We start from the raw sequence: 17,947 nt of genomic DNA on the forward strand, positions 1-17,947 counted from the left end.
CCACACCCTCTCCAGCATTTATTGTTTCTAGATTTTTTGATGATGGCCAATCTGACCGGTGTGAGATGATATCTCATTGTAGTTTTGATTTGCATTCCTCTAACGATTAATGATGTTGAGCATCCTTTCATGTGTTTGTTGGCAATCTGTATATCTTCTATGGAGAAATGTCTATTTAGGTCTGCTGCCCATTTTTGGATTGGGCTGTGTTTAACTGCACCCAGAGGCTTAATGAGTATTTCCTAATATTCAGAAATTTAAGAATAAGAAAAGATGTTGACGCTCATTAATTTGTCACCTATCAGATTGCAAAGATGAAAAGACCAACAACACAATGCTGATGAGGTGTAGGGAAAATAATACATTCATACATTATTGGGAGTGTAAATTGCTATGATGCTTCTGAAGCAAGCAAAATTTCTCTACAAAAGTTGAATATCAAAATATTAAATAATCATACTCCTTGACCCAAAATATTCACATCTAGGCATTTACACTTCACGAATATGCAATGCAAGTATTCAGAAACACATATGCAAAAATGCTCACAGCAGCAATGATTCTAAGACTGCAAGAATAGTGCCCAAGACATGTTATACACTAAAATACTTCTGAATAAATAATAAAAACTGAAAACAACTGAAAATGTACATCAACAGAATACTGGTTCAGCTATGGTACATCTACAAGATAACAGATCTACTATAATCTACAGATGTACAATATATTTCTAAGAAATACAGTTAAGAAAGATTGTCAAGGCGCAGAACTCCAGAGGGCACTTTTCACAGTGGTACAAGTAGAATAATGCCTTCTACCTCCACCAGAAAAGTGGCACAGTGGCTCTGTGGTTAGAAGAGCCTTGTTCAACGAAGGGGAAGAGAAAAAAGATGACATAACACGCAGAGAAACAGTTAATTTTTGATATGACTCAAGCTGAGTAATAAATGAGATTATGAGGGACTTTCCCTTTTTGTTATACTTCTGTTTGAATTTTCAATTACTAGCATAAATTACTTTTGCAATCTGAAAAGCACAATGAAGAAATTTTAAGGAATCAAAGACTCATAATACTTTGAAGGTATTTCACAAAATACCAAACAGCTAGACATATCAACATGTAGATGTTTATAAACAGAGTGAACAAAAAGAGCCAGTCACAGAAGAATATATACACAGTATACCATCATATAAATTTCAAAAGCAAGCCAATTAAACATTACATTTTTTTATACACATACGGTAAAACAAGCAAAAGAGAGAAACACAAAATCCAGAATAGTGATTTAACTCAAAAAGGAAAAGGCAAGGAAATGGCTTCAAAGATACTGGCAATGTTCCTTTCTTAAAATCTGTGCAGTGGTTTCACAGGTGTTCATTCATGGATATTCTTTATAACAATGTTTTTTATGTATTCTTTTGTACAGACTGAATATAGACAAATTTTTTAAAGAGAAAGGATTTCATCATCAAAAGAAATTATCTTAAAAAAAGAAGAGAAGAAAGAAAACAGAAAATTGAAAAAAAAGACAAAAATACTGCCTGCGAGAGCAAATTAGAAGAGCTATTTAAGGGAAGAGAAGAGAGATTTTGTTAGCCTGTTTTCAGATTAGGGGATTATGCATCTGTTACAGTAAAACCTCAGCTATAGAGAATCTCACTTAGTATTATTGTGTACACTCATGCTTTCTAGATGCCACAGTTTGTCATTTTAAATGCTAAAATAATTTTATTTAAACAATTTTAATAAAACCAAACTGCAAAACTGTAATAATGTATCTTCTTAAATAGAATATACTCGTCGTGGTTGTTTGGGGGTTTTATTTGGCATCAATACATGCACCCTGTTGTAACAGCGATTCCCTCAATACTAAAGGACTATTGGTTTCAATATTCCCAAGAGGTTTTGGAACGACATTTTTTGACTTTTTGTTTGTTTTTTTCTACCAGGGCTCTTCCAATCTTTCCCATGTTGTTAATTAATTCCTGCTCAACAGTATGTTGATGGCTTAGAAATCATCTGATCAACTATATATTAAATCGAGAATACACAGACTGGCCCATGGATATAAAGAATATGTGCTTTGAAATACGGATTTGGTATCTCTTTCAATTCCTGAGGCTAATTCTCAGTTCCCAAATGTAAAGAGGTTTCTCCATAACAGTGTTCCAAATAAATGGATTTACCCCACATTTTTATTTTTACAAGTATTTTCAACATTATATAACCAAATCATTAAAACTTAAGGCAATTTCTAAATGTCACTGCATTGCTTTAGACATCATGACACTAAAAATTTTCATATGAAGGTCGTTACTGGAAATGATAAAATTTTTCCACTTTTATTTGGCAGACTATATGGTATTATGCCGATTTTTTAACTTCCTACTTCAAAGTCTAAAACAGCCTTTTTTAGATCACTGTTTTATGAATCTGAAATAATAAGACTATATACATTAAGAAAATTCTTTTTTCTTTTTCTTTTTAAGGAAGGCAGGATAAGGAAATGTTTAAGCCTTGTTTTAAAACAAAAATCTGTTTATAAAGTTTATAAACACAATGATAGGCAGAACTCCTGAAAAATACATGAGTTAACAATTTTTTAGCTCAGGAGAAAAAAGTTATTTTATAAGTTCTGAGGTTTTATGTATTTCTTACATTCTAATGTAAGCTATGAGCAAAAGGCAGGTTTTCTTCTTACCCACTCTTCAACAAAAAATGCCTCTGGCATTATTTTACCTAAGCCACATGAGATACAAAAATTTTATTTTAGTAAATTTATAAAAAGCCTATTACCTTCCTTTAATTGAGGTTAATGAAAGAGAAACTCTATGAAGAATACAGAAAAGTAAGAAAATTCCTATTTCTGTTTCTGAACAAAGGAGAGTATGGAAAGCAAGGCACAAAGCCTCTTCAGAGCTCGCTGCTTGGCACACCGCTGACGCTAGGAGCAGAGAAGACATGCTGCTGCATCTTCTCTCCATCTCCAGTCATCTTCCTTCCAGGCATTCGATCTGGTTCTGAAACACCTTCCCCTGTAACCAGGACCCCACATGGCCTCTTATGCTCAGTCCTGCCTTAGCCATATTCCTGAGGAGTTCCATGAGGTAGGGTCACCTAAGCACATTACTCATCTGAATCTTTCTCAAAACACAAAGAAATAAATTTGCAGTGATTCCTAAGAAACATGTGAATGAGCCATGACATTGTATGTACATTGGTATGAACCAAAAACCGTGAAAAAAGGAAAAATTAAAAAATAAGTTATGGAAACATTTTAAGCAGATAAATGAACCTGGTTTAAAAAAAGAGTTAAAAATGAAAGTAAAATCATAAAAGAAACACAGCTGGGTAATAAACATTTTAAATGTTTGTTCCTGTTATTAATTTTAAAAATGAAAAATCTAAACAAGATACAAGTTTTCATCTACCGAAATTGCAAAGATCAATAAAGGCAGGAAGTAAAAAGTGCAACGAGAGACATTCTCTCACTTTTTGGAATTTAAACTGGCACAGCTATTCTGGAAACTAATTTAGTGATATGTTATCAAGAGTCCTTACTCTTTGATGCAATAATTCTACTCAAAGGACTTTGCACAAATGCGAACAAACACAGAATCCTTATTTCAGGATGAATGTAATGAAGGGATAAAATGCATTACTCTACCTCCCTGGCTCAGTTTTGTTAAACAAAAACAAAGCAAGAAGAAAGGGCCTGGGAAAAGCATAGCCACCTTGGCCTGCCACCATCAGGCCATACTGACCCCATTAACCAGCTCTGCCCCTCAAATTTTCCTTCTAGTTCAACCAAGTATAGTCCTATACAAAACTAAAAAAGCACATTGGTATATTTAAGAGAGTTTTCAAATGACTTGAGACAAAAAGGGTTCTTCCTAGGATGGAAAGGAAAATGACCTCCCGGACTATATGAAATGCTATTTCCCGAACAATTTATTTTATCAATAAATTCAAATACCTCTGTAAATAATTTGATTAGCCAGTAAGAAATTATGCCATTACAGCATAGAAGTCATGAACCTAGGTATAAATTTAAGTCACATGTTATTTATCAACGTTTAATAATATAAAATTTATTACATTTTCTAAGCAGTCAATGGTTATTAAACAAAAAGCTAAAAAACGTGTCAAACTCTGCCACGTTAGGAAAAAATTAAGTATAAAAGATTTATATTCCTTAGGAAAACAGTTTAAAAAGCTATGTTAAACAGAAACTAAGTCTCTTTGTAAAAATATCAAAAGCATCAAAATGTGGAACCACAGCAATAAATAAGATTTGTGTCTTTTCGTACACACACAGAAGCAATTTGAGTTCTAAGCTATAAGAAGAAAGTTTGATGAATGAAGAGTTTTATACTAGCTTTCTGTCATGGTTGCCAATATTTCTTTTTATTTGTACATTTAAACATTTGGTATTTTAATGCCTCAGTTTTATAATATTAACAGCAAATCATTAATTAACAGTTGAAGGCCTCTTGCTTTACTTACTCTCTTGTCCAGAAGAAACAGATTTCTCTAACACTTACCTAAACTCGTGGGCTTGATGAGAACATCAAGGACATCATAAAAGGGTAAGTTTTTTAACTGCACATCCGGATGAACAGGAGGGATTGGGGGAGATGGCTGCTGCATCTCAAACGTGGGTTTAGTATCTTGAAGCAGCACAGAACCAACAGGAGAGGACGGCGAGTGAGGTGTAACTGAAGTGGAAGGCAACGAGTGGATTCCAGCCACAGACAGGTCAGGTTCTACAGGTGAGGAGCTACCATCCAAACTGAAAACCGATGATTTGATTGTGGATAAATCAGAAAGGCCTTCAAGAGTCCGTGGGTATCGGCGTCTATACAATTCTCGGATTTTAATCTGAACCGCAGGGCTGCAGCCGCTCTTCAATAAATGCAACGCCCTCATCAGGAGGTCATGCTTGCGTCCACTTTTATTCCTTCCGGCAAAGCCTAGTAACACTTGTAGTTCAGAAACCCTAAAACTAGAAACCATATTCTAAAAGGAAAGAAAAAAAAAAAGGGATATAAGCCAATAGTAGGCCTCAAGCATATAAAAATCCTATCTAAAATACGCTGTAAAATCTGATTTTTCTAGCATTCTATCAACTGACATGTGCTAGTAACCAGCATTTTCGCATATCACTTAGAATTGTTATTGTTTCTATAGCCACCACCCCTCCCCCACCAATTACAGTCAAGTTATAGTGTTAATTATGCTTTGTTGTACTCAATTTTGGTAATCTATGATCTATTGGTTTCTGCTAACCACTTCATTATATGATTATGCCCAAGTGTAAACCCATATTTGCTTTATCACTATGAAATCTAAACCAATGAAAATGTTCCTCTTCAAAACTAAGCCCTACCAATACACAATGTAATGTCTGTTACAGTATCATCACCAATTAACCAAAAAAATTTAGGCTTCTGCAACAACGTACCTGTAAAACTTCTGAGGTTAAGCAAGAAATCTACAAAATCAAGACAGAACTGTAATACAAAATCCAATGAATTTTTTTACCCCAGCTCAAATATTAAGGAACACACAACATAAGAAAATAAGAACGTTTTTAAATATTAAAGCTAAAAACCACATACATCTTATTTAGCAGTCAAACTTCTAAAATGATTCCCAGCTAAGTATCCAATGTGAAAAATAGCTTTGAAGAGGAAGGATATGAGTGGTCATAAATCTTAAAAGGCAAGATACCCTCCTTGCCACTCTACCTACTTGTTCTTGGGTATAAAATGAAGATTATAAGTAGTTCCTGTTTCACAGGAGCCTTCTATATAATTCAACAAAACCTAGTAAATTCTAACCACTTACTGCCTCATAAACCCACCTACTTAAGTCATTTTCAGCCAATTCTGAACTCAGAGGTAAACCACACTTGGGTCAGATTTATCTGTACCACACATGCACCATCTGGCCAGAAAGAGGAGTAAGACCTGGAGCTGAGCAAAAGCCCTTTCAGAAACCGACCTTAAGGAAACTTTCCCCAGCCCTCCTCCTCAGTGCTGCACACTCTACAGCTGCCTGGGATTCCTTCTCAACCTGGTGAGGATGCAGTGGCCATACCTACAGTTGGCAGTGATTCATAATTCCTCCGTTCTGCACTTTTAAGTCTCATTGACAGCCCAGGAACAATTGCTATAACTCTGGTTTTTAAAATAATTGTTGGCAATACTTGCTAGTTTTCCAAAATGCAAACAAATTTAAATATATCAAAGTAATCTGCATGTACAAGCTGTATCATAATTCTACTTCATATACCATGTCTCCAAATTTCATATTGTACAAGTCAGAGAATACTGAGTTATAATCCTAGCAACCATTTTATACTCTTGATCAGTGCTGTCCAATAGAAATAGGAACCACATATATAATTCTAAATTTTCTAGTAGCCACATTAAAATAAATTTTAAGTTAATTTTGATAATATGCTTTATTTAACCCAATATATCAAAAAGTATTATTTCAAGATGAAATCAGTTTTTGTGGTTTAAAAATAGTCATTTTTTAAGTGTCAATGAGATCTTTTTCATACTAGGTCTTCAATATCCAGTGTGTATTTCACACTTGGAGCACATCTCAATTCGGACTACCACCACTTCAAGTGCTTAGGGAGCCACATGTGGCTAGTAGCTACCACACTGGACAGTACGGCTCTAAATCATACTCTAATAACAACATATATCACAAATACCATGATCGTTATACTTTAACTCGCTTCATTTCCCCCATGTGTAAAAGGAAGATTTTATTTATCTTACCCCTTATGCTATGAACAACAAAGATGGAAAACAAGAAAATTTTTGGCCTATCTCATGGCACACCAGTAACAGTCAAGGTTTCATGCATAATAAGGACTATGATAGCTTTTGGAAGTTTCCTCCCAAGCAAGAAATGCAATGCATCTTTCCCAGAGTCCTCAATCCTAAAAAAATACTTCAATTGAAATCTGCTTATATTACAGTAGCATAAATAGCATTAAATCATGGAGAATGCTAACAACAATCACGCTTTCTGTGATTTTTTTCTAAAGAAATCAAACTAACTCAGAATACACTGCTTCTCTCCTTACACTTATTTTCAGGTATTCTTCACTTTAAGGAAACTTGTTTTACAGAAATGACAAAATAGAGTACAAGGTACCCTAAAGCTTGACTCTCAAAAAGGAATTTCTGGGAGGTCTCATAATACTTATTTCCAATGGTAACTTTATTTGGCAAAGAATGCTGAAGTAATTGGTCTAACAGCTATTGTAAACATACAAATGAAAAGGAAGAAAGAGAGAAAGGCTTACAACTATGAATGCAGAATCACAGGATTCTGAAGCAAAACAGAAATCCCCCGGTTTAGGGAAGGGCAAAGGAAACAAGAGGAGACAGGACAGTCTTTGCACTGCAAAATGTTGCCAAAATAAAGTATTGCCAGGCACTTGCTCAAAGATGATGGTGTTGAGAGTCAATGGTACCCTGTGGAAAACTTCACACCAGCAATCACTAGTTGAAGGTCGAGTCCTGGCATCAAGACTCAGGACCTTGGCAAAGTCACATTATCTTTCTGGTCATCAATTTCTATTTTAAAACAACAACAAAAAAAACTCTCCTTTATTTAGCATTCACTATTAAGATATTCTCTGAGGAGATTACTAAGTCAAATTCTATGAATATGTTTTTCTTGGCAAACTTTGCTGGATCCCACTTCTCCTTAAAGTGATGCTTTTATTTTTTTTTTAACTCTGTCTTCAACCAATTTCAGCAGCCACCAGCTAAGGTGAGCCTGCTATGAATACTACCAAGAACGTATTTCAGCTGTTACTTTCCACCAATCTCTGATGTCTACATTTCTAGTCTAATTTTTTTCAAGTGGATTTTATCCAGTTCATCCTGCTGCCTCCCAAAGTCTGCCCTCTAATACTTCAGTTACAATTGCTATGTGCTCTATACACAGAAATTTCTCAATAAATGTTTGCTGACTGACTTTAAGGAAATTCATGAACTACAGAGAACTATGTTGGCATAACTTATTTTTAAAAAGATACATAAGCAATCTTATTTCTAAAGAAAAGCTAAATAAATTAAGACTAGAAATTTAAATCAATCTTTTTCTTCGTCAAATTTAAATAACACAAAATTATTAAAAAATTTTAAAGCTGGGACTTTATATAACTGAAACATTACATATAGGAGTGAAGGCCACTTGAAAGTGCTATAAAATTGTCAAAAATAGCACAGAATTTGGGGAAGCTCTAGTGGGTCAGCTAACACATATATATGGAACCTTAAAAAAAAAAAAGGTACTGATGAACTTAGTTGCAGGGCAGGAAGAAAGATGTAGGCATAGAGAATGGACTTGAAGACACAGGGTGGGAGGGGGAAGCTGGGGCGAAGTGAGAGTAGCATCGACATATATATACTACTGAACGCAAAGTAATTAGCTAGTGGGAAGCAGCAACATAGCACAGAGAGATCATCTTGATGTTCTGTGATAACCTAGAGGGGTGGGATAGGGAGGGTGGGAGGGAGGCTCAAGAGGGAGGGAATATGGAGACATATGTATGCATGTGGCTGATTCACTTTGGTGTACAACAGAAACTAACACAGTATTTATACTGTGAAGCAATTATACTCCAATAAAGATCTATTTAAAAAAAAGTCATGGTAAAGAACAATACAGCTTTGTAAATCCTCCATCTGCTATTATGTCTAATATGGGGAAGGGAAAGGAGCTGCTGATGGAAACTGACAAATCACATTATTAATATCGCCTATCCCAACTACAATATTAAAACAATCTACACCACTTATAAGTAAGAATGGATTAAAAAAATATCAGGTACATAATCAATACATCAAAGGCATGTTTGAGCTGATGCCGTAAGAAAAACTATATGGCCAGTTAGAAAGATACTGCAATTCCAGAAGTCACAAGAGGCCCCAGTTCCTGGCCCTGCACTCCTGTGAAATCATGTAGTCCCTATAATTAAATCCCTTTTTACTTGAGATACTTGATGTGGCTCTCTTCCTCACAACGCACTGATAAAAATAACTACTCAGCTAAAAAAAATCAAAATTGAAAATCATCTATTAAAAGAAACAATAAAAAAAACACATTTTAAAAACCTATAAAATAAGCCAAAGCTTGGGAGACCATCTCCCTAAATGCTTCCATTTTATACAAGATTTAAAATAAATTGAGTAGTCAATTCGAGAAGCAAAAAAGTAACAAACACACACCCTCAAAAAGAGTGAAGAATTAAAGGATAAAAGCAAGAAAACATGACTTAGAAAGCAAAATGCAAGAAGCCTGTAAAGTCAGGCCAAAAAAAGGCAAAGAAAATGAATACGGTCCTGAGAATGAGAAAAGAAACATAAAGACCACAAATACTAAGCAAATTTCTTAAAACAAAGAGAACAGCACATGCTGTTATATTCTAATAACTTAAAGATATAGACGTAAGTTATTTCCTAGAAAAATATAAATTACTCAATCTGATTCAAGAAGTATATTATCTTTGTCCCCCTCCACTTCCAAAAGTATCTATCCAGACAAGATAGCTTAGTAAATAAATTCTACTAACTCTTCAAGGAAAAGATGGAATTCTGTTCCTTAAACTGTTCAAGAGCATAAGAGTCAGAAAATCTGGGCTTCCCTGGTGGCGCAGTGGTTGAGAATCTGCCTGCCAATGCAGGGGACACGGGTTTGAGCCCTGGTCTGGGAAGATCCCACATGCCGCGGAGCAACTGGGTCCGTGAGCCACAACTACTGAGCCTGTGCATCTGGAGCTTGTGCTCCACAACAAGAGAGGCCGCGACAGTGAGAGGACTGTGCACCGCGATGAAGAGTGGCCCCCGCTTGCCGCAACTAGAGAAAGCCCACGCACAGAAACGAAGACCCAACACAGCCAAAAATAAATAAATAAATATATTTTTTTTAAAAAAAGAGTCAAAATCAAATACAGGATAGAAGACAAACATGGAAAAAATGGTTGAACACAAGTTTTTAAAATATGCAAATTATTGTTTTTCAAACTTCAGCAGGGGAATCCACTCATCCAACCAAAAGTTTAGGCAAGAGCCTGACGAAACACCTAGTATACCACCTATTCTTTCTCATTTCCCAAGAGAGATGATAATGAGTCTTTTTGTAACACATCAATGTTTCCTATGAGTACAGACACAAAAGCCCTCAAAGTACCCAAATAAAGTTTAATCTACAAAAATAAAAATGGTTTAACATAAATTTAGTAAATTACTTGGTTAAGATTATTTCTGTCCTTATAGTCACATACTGAAATATTTATGAATAAAACTTATATAAAATATATGGAATTTCCTCTAAAATCATTTGTGGGGAGTAGGTGAGGACATACACGAAAAAAGACCAGAGGTGATAACTGTTGGGTATTGGGTACACGGGGAATTCTCTACCTTTGTAAGTTAGAATGCTTCCATAGTAAAAAGTTTGCTTGAATGGGAAACTGGTTGTGGGGTATATGGCACTGTACTATCTTCCCAACTTTACTATTAACCTGAAAGTATTTTAGATTTAATTAAACAAAAAATGTCAGTTTGTTTAAAGCTAGGATAAAAAGATTGTGGTCTAAATACCATTTCCCACAAAAAGAACCCAGGCTCCTTGAGGAAACTGGCAAGTCTGGGGTAGAAAATGCACAAGATAAGCCTACAACATCCTATTCAGAAAGCAAAGAAATTATCAAAGACTACTGGAATCTTGTCAGAAGGACACAGAAAACAACCCAGTAGCCGAAGACAAGCCGATTTGAGCAGCAAAAAGACTAATAACTGCATCCGATTCAAAAACATCAAATATATTAAATATTATTTGCACATAATGATACTTAAAAAACAACTCACTGATCTCCTTTAGAAAATATTGGGAAACCAACTCATTAGTATTCTGAAAATTGACAAAGAATGAAAACAATACAAAAGATTTATTGATTCACAAAAAAGCCATATGATTATGTGGATAAACGCTAGAAAAGCATTCGATAATATCCATTCCTGACAAAGCCTCTCAACAAACAGGAATAGAAAGAAACTCTTAGCATGATAAAGAATACCTATCAGAAATCAATAACAAATATACTTAAAGATGAAACAGTGGATCATAAAGACCTATAAAATACACATTACATTTTGCCATTTAAAAGAATTCCAAAGAACCTAGACAGTAAAAAACTTAAAAGTAACATTAACAATTTACAAATGATAGAAATTTTTATATTGGAAATAAAAGAAAATCCACTGAAAAATCAGACCCAATAATAATGAGTCAACAAAATTTTTTGAATTCTCTGTACATCAAATAGGTTTTCAAATGACTTATCAGGGAAAACAGTATTTTTTAAAATGAATCTAGGTAACATAAGGATATGAAATGCAAAGGTATAAATTTTAAAAATTTGCAAGACCTACATTAAGAAAAACTGATAGTACATTTTTTTAAAAACCTTGAATAAATTAAGGAATATATTATGTTACTAGGCAAAAGTAGTAAATGCTGAAAAGATGTCAATTCTCTCTCCCCAACTTAAGTTATAAATATAATAAAGTTCCAGTGAATCTTGACAGATCAAACTTACAACAAAGAATTAAATAAAATACATAATATGACGTGGTGATGAACACAATGGACAAAAATAAAGGAGGAAAAGGAAATGAAGTGAAGAGGTAGAGGATTTGCCATTTTTTTTTTTTTTTTTTTTTTGCGTTATGCGGGCCTCTCATTGTTGTGGGCTCTCCCATTGCGGAGCGCAGGCTCCGGACGCGCAGGCTCAGTGGCCATGGCTCACGGGCCCAGCCGCTCCACGTTATGTGGGATCTTCCCGGACCGGGGCATGAACTCGTGTCCCCTGCATCGGCAGGCGGACTCTCAACCACTGCGCCACCAGGGAAGCCCGAGGATTTGCAATTTTAAAGAAAGTAGAGCTCCCTGAGAAAGTAACTGAGTAAGTAACTGAAAAAGTAATAAAGCACCCAATGGATATCAGAGGAAAAGCATTCCAAGGCACAGGACACAGCAGGTGCAAAAATCCTAAGGAGGAAAGCATACCTAACACATTGAAGGGAAGTAAAAGCCCATCACTGTTGAACCAGAGTAATCTAAAGGAATGAGTATTAAGACAGCAGAATGATGAGCAAAGAAAATGACAAACCTGGGGAGGGAGATAGTTAACTGGATAAAATTATAATATCAAATTTGTGAGGCTAAGAAAAGATAGAACAAAAGTGCTGGGCAAAATGGCATGCATGAAGAGTGGTAAGCAGTCTAAAGTATTCTACAGGCAAGGAAGGAAAAGAAAGTAATTTTAGATTTACATACATATATTAAAGTTTCAAGAGAAAATTCAAGAAAACTTCAAGAGTCTGTGAGAAAGCAAAACAAAAAAAAGTACTAATTTCACAACTAGTAAAATGGGGAAAACATGAAAAAGAGGGAAGGAAAATGAACAACCCAAAAGACAGCAAGAAAACAGATAGGGCAACAAAACCCAGCAAAAGCAATATGCTCAAAATGAAGGGGTAGAAATAAATGCAAATATATCAATAATCTCAACAACAAAAAAATGAAATAAACTTCCCAATTAAAATAGCAAGATTAGGGGATATCATTACAGAAACCACAGCATCAAAAAGATAATATGGGAATACTAAGAACAACTCTCCACACATGAATTTGGCAACTTGGTTGAAATGGATCGATTCCTTGAAAAACACAAACCACCAAAACTTACTCAATATGAAACTGATAATTTGAATATCCCCCTAGCTATTCAGGAAATTTAATTCTTAATTTTAAAACTCCAAAAAAAAAGAAATTACCACACACCCAGATCATTTTATTGGAGAATTCTACCCAACATTTAAATAAGAATTAACACCGATTCTACATAATTTCTTCTGGAAAATAGAATATGAGAGACTTCCAAATTCATTTTATGACGCTAGTATTATCCTGATACCAAAACCAAACAAAGACAGTTCAAAAAATAAAACTACAGGGCTTCCCTGGTGGCGCAGTGGTTGAGAGTCCGCCTGCCGATGCAGGGGACGCGGGTTCATGCCCCGGTCGGGGAAGATCCCACATGCGGCGGAGCGGCTGGGCCTGTGAGCCATGGTCACTGAGCCTGCACGTCCGGAGCCTGTGCTCCGCAACGTGAGAGGCCACAACAGTGAGAGGCCCGCATACCGCAAAATAAAAAATAAAAAATAAATAAATAAATAAAACTACAAACCAACATCCTTCACGAACACAGATGCTAAAATACTTAAAGTATTAGCAAATAGAATTGAGCAATATATAAAAAGAATTAACACCAAGACCAAGTGAAGTTTTTATTCCAGGGATACAAGGTTGGGTCAATGTTTGAAATCAATGAAGTACACCATATTAACAACTAAAAAAGAAAATCACGTGATTATATATACATAATCTTTTATATATACAGCAATGAAGAAAAAAGCATTTGACAAATGCAATGCCCACTCATGATAAAAATTCTCAGAAAAACAGGAATAGAGGAGAACCTCCTGAACTTGACAGAAAGCACCTACGAAAAAATTTAGAGTTAACATACTTAATGGTGAAAGAATGAATACTTCCCCCTAAGACTGGGAATGAGGCAAGGATGTGCTGGAAGTTCTAGCTAGTGGAATAAGACAACAAAAAGAAAAGACATAGGGGTTGAAAAGAAAAAAATAAAACTGCCTGTATTTGCAGATCCCAAGGAATCTGCAAAACAACTACTAGAACCAATAACTGAGTTCAGCAAGGTAGCAGGATACAAAACCAACACACAAGTACCAATCACATCTCTATATACTAAAAAGAACATGTGAAAACAAGTTAAAAACACAATACTATTTATAATCACTCCTAGGAAAATGAAAATACATATGTTTAAAAATATAACAAAACATATACAGGACTTGTTTGCTGAAAACTACAAACACTAATGAAAGAAGCCTAAAAAGATCTAAATAAACGGATTCTTTGTGGATTGGAAGAATCAACAAAGTAACAATATCAATTTTCCCTACATTGATACACAGATTTAACACAATTCCTACCCAAATCTCACCAAGACTTTTTATGGATAGAGATGAGATTATTCTAAAATTTACATGGAAAGGTAAAGGAACTAGAAGACCTAAAACAATTTTGAAAAAGCACAGAGAGAGAGGAATCTGTCTATCCTATTTCACAACTTAGCTCAGTAATTAAGACTGTATGTAGTATTAGTAGAGGGATAGACATAAAAGTCAGTGGAACACAACAGAGAATCCAGAAACAGACCTACACAAATACACCCAAATAGTTTTGGTGAAGGTGCAAAAGTAACTTAATGAAGGAAAGACAGCCTTTCAACAAATGGTGCTGGAGCAACTGCGCATCCATAGACCAAAAAACGAATTTCCACCTAAGTCTCACATTTTATATAAAAAATAACTCCAAATGGATCATACGCTTAAATGTTAGAAAAAAGCTGTAAAACTTAGGGAAGAAAACACAGAAGAAAATATTCAAGATCTAGGGCTAAGCATAGAGTTTGCATACTTGACACTCAGAGCAAGATTCACAAAAGGCATAACAGTAATATACTGAACCTCACCAAAATTAACAACTTGTGCCCTTGCAAGACCCTGCTAAAAGGATGAAAAGACAATCCAACAAAGGACTAGTATCTAGAATATATCTAGAACTCTCAAAACTCAACAGGAAAAAAACAATCCAATTAGAAAAAAGGACAAAAGACATGAAGCGACATTTCATCAATGGGGATACACAGAAGAAAAATAACAAATGAAAATATGTTCAGTATCATTAGCCATTAGGGGAGTGCAAATTAAAACCTTACTAAGATATCACTAGGTACATACCAGAATGGCTAAAATCAAAAACAGTGGTAACACCAAATGCTGACAAGGATGCAGAAAAACTGGATCACTCCATACATTGCTGGTAGGGATGTAAAATGGTACAGCCACTCTGGAAAACAGTCTGGCAAGTTCTTAAAAAGCTATATGCACAGTAATCATACAACCCAGCAACTGCACTCCTGGCATTTATCCCAGAGAAATGAAAACTTATGTCAAAAAAAAAAAAAAACAAACCCTAGGCACAAATCTTCATAGCACTTTTATTCATAATAGCCAAAAACTGTAAACAACTCAGATGTCTTTCAACAGGTATATGGTTAAACAAATCCATACCATGGACTACTACTCACAGTAAAAAAGGATGACCTACCAATACATTTAACAACATGGATGAATTTCTAGAGAATTATGCTGAGTGAAAAAAACCGAATCCCAAAGGTAACAAACTGTATGAGCCCATTTATATAACATTCTTGAAACGACAAAATCATAGAAATGAAGAACAAACGAGTGGGTCCTAGAGATTAAGAGGATGGAAAGGAAATGGGTCTGGCTATAAAAATAATAATATGAGGGATCCTTGTGGTGATGGAAATGGTCTGTATATTGTGTCAGTATCAATACCCTAGTTGTGATATTGTACTAGTTTTGCAAGACATTACCAATGGGGGAAACTGAGTAAAGAGTACACAGATATCTCTGTATTACTTCTTAAAACTGGCAGTGAATTGACAATTATTTTAATAAAATGTTTAATTTAAAATTACAAAGACCAATACTATTACAGCAGATTAATTTTTTAATTCAATAGCATGACATTCACAAATTAAAATAAAAGAACACAAAAATGTAGGGGAAGGGAGAATTTTAAATATCAGGCAAAACTAGCTGACCAAAAAAATAATAATAGGTATGATAATATCAAACAGTAGTATGTAATACAAAAAGCATTACTAGACATAAGGAGTCACTACACAGAGTAAAAGTTTCAATTCAACAGCAATATATGATAAACTTAAATTTTCATGTACTAATAACAACTTTAAAATGTATTTTTAAAATTGAAAGAAACTACAAGGAAACTGAAAAAATAATTCTAGTAAAAGACTAACATACACCTGCTCTCTAAAAAAACAAAGATATAAGATTTGAACAACAGAATTAACAAGCCTAACTACTGGACATATATAAAACTTTGCACCAACAAATAGAAAATACACATTCTCTTCAAATACAAAAAACTGACCACAGTCGCAACAGATTTCAAAGGACGGTATCATACAGATCATGCTGCCTAACCACAACACAATTACAAATCAATAACCAAATTAACTAAAGGATCACCCATATGTTTGGAAATAAAACTTTTAAGTAACTCATAAATTAAAGAATTCATCCCTTGTGTGATGCAGGGAAAGCAAATACATAGAAATTCATGATCAATTAAGCCTGTCAAAGTGCTAAAAGTTAATAAGCAAGGTGTCCAACTTAAGAAATTAGAAAAGGAATAGAAATAAACCCAAAGGAAGTATAAAAGAAAGAAAGAAAGCAGCAATTAAGTAGGGGGAGGATACATTAAAGAGCATAAAAAGGACAAAAATGTGATTCTTTGAAAAGCTGTTTAAAATTGGCACTTTTAGCTTTTAAAACTCATCAAGAAAAGAGTAGCATTTTAAAAAAAAGATAAAAAGGACAGTAACTACAAAATAAGAGACTAACAATTTAATGCCATAAATTCAAGAACGTGAATGAAATGGACAACTTTCTATAAAAGTATAACCTACCAAAACCAGTCTGAAAATTGAAAATATGAGCAATCATATAACCAAAGCAATTGAATCAGTGATTAAGATGTGTCCCACAAAGAAAACAGTAACAATTCTACAAGGGAGTTCTACCAAACACTCAAGAAACAAATTATTCTAATCTTACATAAACTCCTCCAGAAGAAAGAGGAAAAGTATATATATCTTTTAAATTATAGGTCAATCAATATTACTCATTATTAGAAACAAAAATCCTACATTAACTATATTCAAACTGAGTCCAATAATGGAAAAAAGGGACAGACCAGGGCTGACTTTATATTTGGAACACAAGGTTGGTTTAAATATTAGAAAATCAATCAATGTATTTCATCATGTTAACAGGTTACAGAAGAAAAACATATGATCCTTTCAAAAGATGCAGAAAAAGCTTCTGATAAGCTTCAACATCCATTCTTTTTCTTTTTAATTAAAAAGCTAATAATAGAAAGGAACACCCTTAACCTGAAAAGGTTATCTACAATAAACCTACAGCAAGCAGCATACTTAACTGTGAAACTCTGATAGCATTCCCTTTAAAATCAGGAACAAGATCAGGATGCCCCCATCACCGCTTCTATTCAACATTGTACTGGAGATCCTAGCCAGCACATTAAGACAAGAAAAAGAAAGAAAAAAAAAAGCATAAGAATTGGAAAGGAGGAAACAAAGAGGTCATTATTCACAGATAGATCTGTCCACACAGAAAATCCTAAAGAATTCTATACAATTTATCACAATTAGAAGGATAGCAAGGTTGTTATACGAAGTCAAATTGTACTTCTATACACCAGCAAGGTAGAAAATACAATTTTAAAAGATACCATTAATGATATGACACAAAATTAAGGTACCTAGAAATAAATCTAACAAAATACTTGCAAAAGTTTAGTTGAAGAAAATTATAAAACTTTACTGAAAGAGACTGTAAAAGACCTAAATAAATGGATACTACAATGTTCATGGTTAAGAAACTTAATAACAAAATGCTAGTAGTTCCCTTCAAACTGGTTTACAAATTCAATGCATTTCCCATCAAAATCCCAACAGGTTGCATGTGTGTATCTATATAACTTTAAAAAATGATACTAAAATTTTATGGAGGAGCAAACCAGCAAGAAGTTCCTTGAAGAAGTACAAGGCAGGAGGACCTGGCCTACTTCTGTGTCCCTCAATGACTGACTAGACGGTTTCATACCAACCCT

The 17,947-nt window shown here is 34.5% G+C and overlaps 1 protein-coding gene across 17 annotated transcripts in view; it reads right to left on the reverse strand.

The window, feature by feature from the left end:
* PIAS2 (protein inhibitor of activated STAT 2) overlaps window positions 1-17,947 on the reverse strand; it is a 102,260-nt gene that overhangs the window by 72,743 nt on the left and 11,570 nt on the right. For 16 of the 17 annotated variants that reach the window (XR_008615995.1, XR_003677284.2, XR_003677286.2 and 13 more), the window contains exon 2: window positions 4,546-5,020. Coding sequence is in view for 12 of the 17 variants with exons in the window: in XM_055080648.1 (XP_054936623.1) it covers window positions 4,546-5,020 (475 nt within the window). In the remaining 5 variants the exon portion in view is untranslated. Of the gene's footprint in view, window positions 1-4,545; window positions 5,021-17,254; window positions 17,344-17,947 lie in introns of all 17 variants that reach the window. The other variant, XM_028480555.2, reaches the window with a different exon arrangement.

Source organism: Physeter macrocephalus, chromosome 19 (genome assembly GCF_002837175.3).
Source record: "Physeter macrocephalus isolate SW-GA chromosome 19, ASM283717v5, whole genome shotgun sequence".
Taxonomy (NCBI): domain Eukaryota; kingdom Metazoa; phylum Chordata; class Mammalia; order Artiodactyla; family Physeteridae; genus Physeter; species Physeter macrocephalus.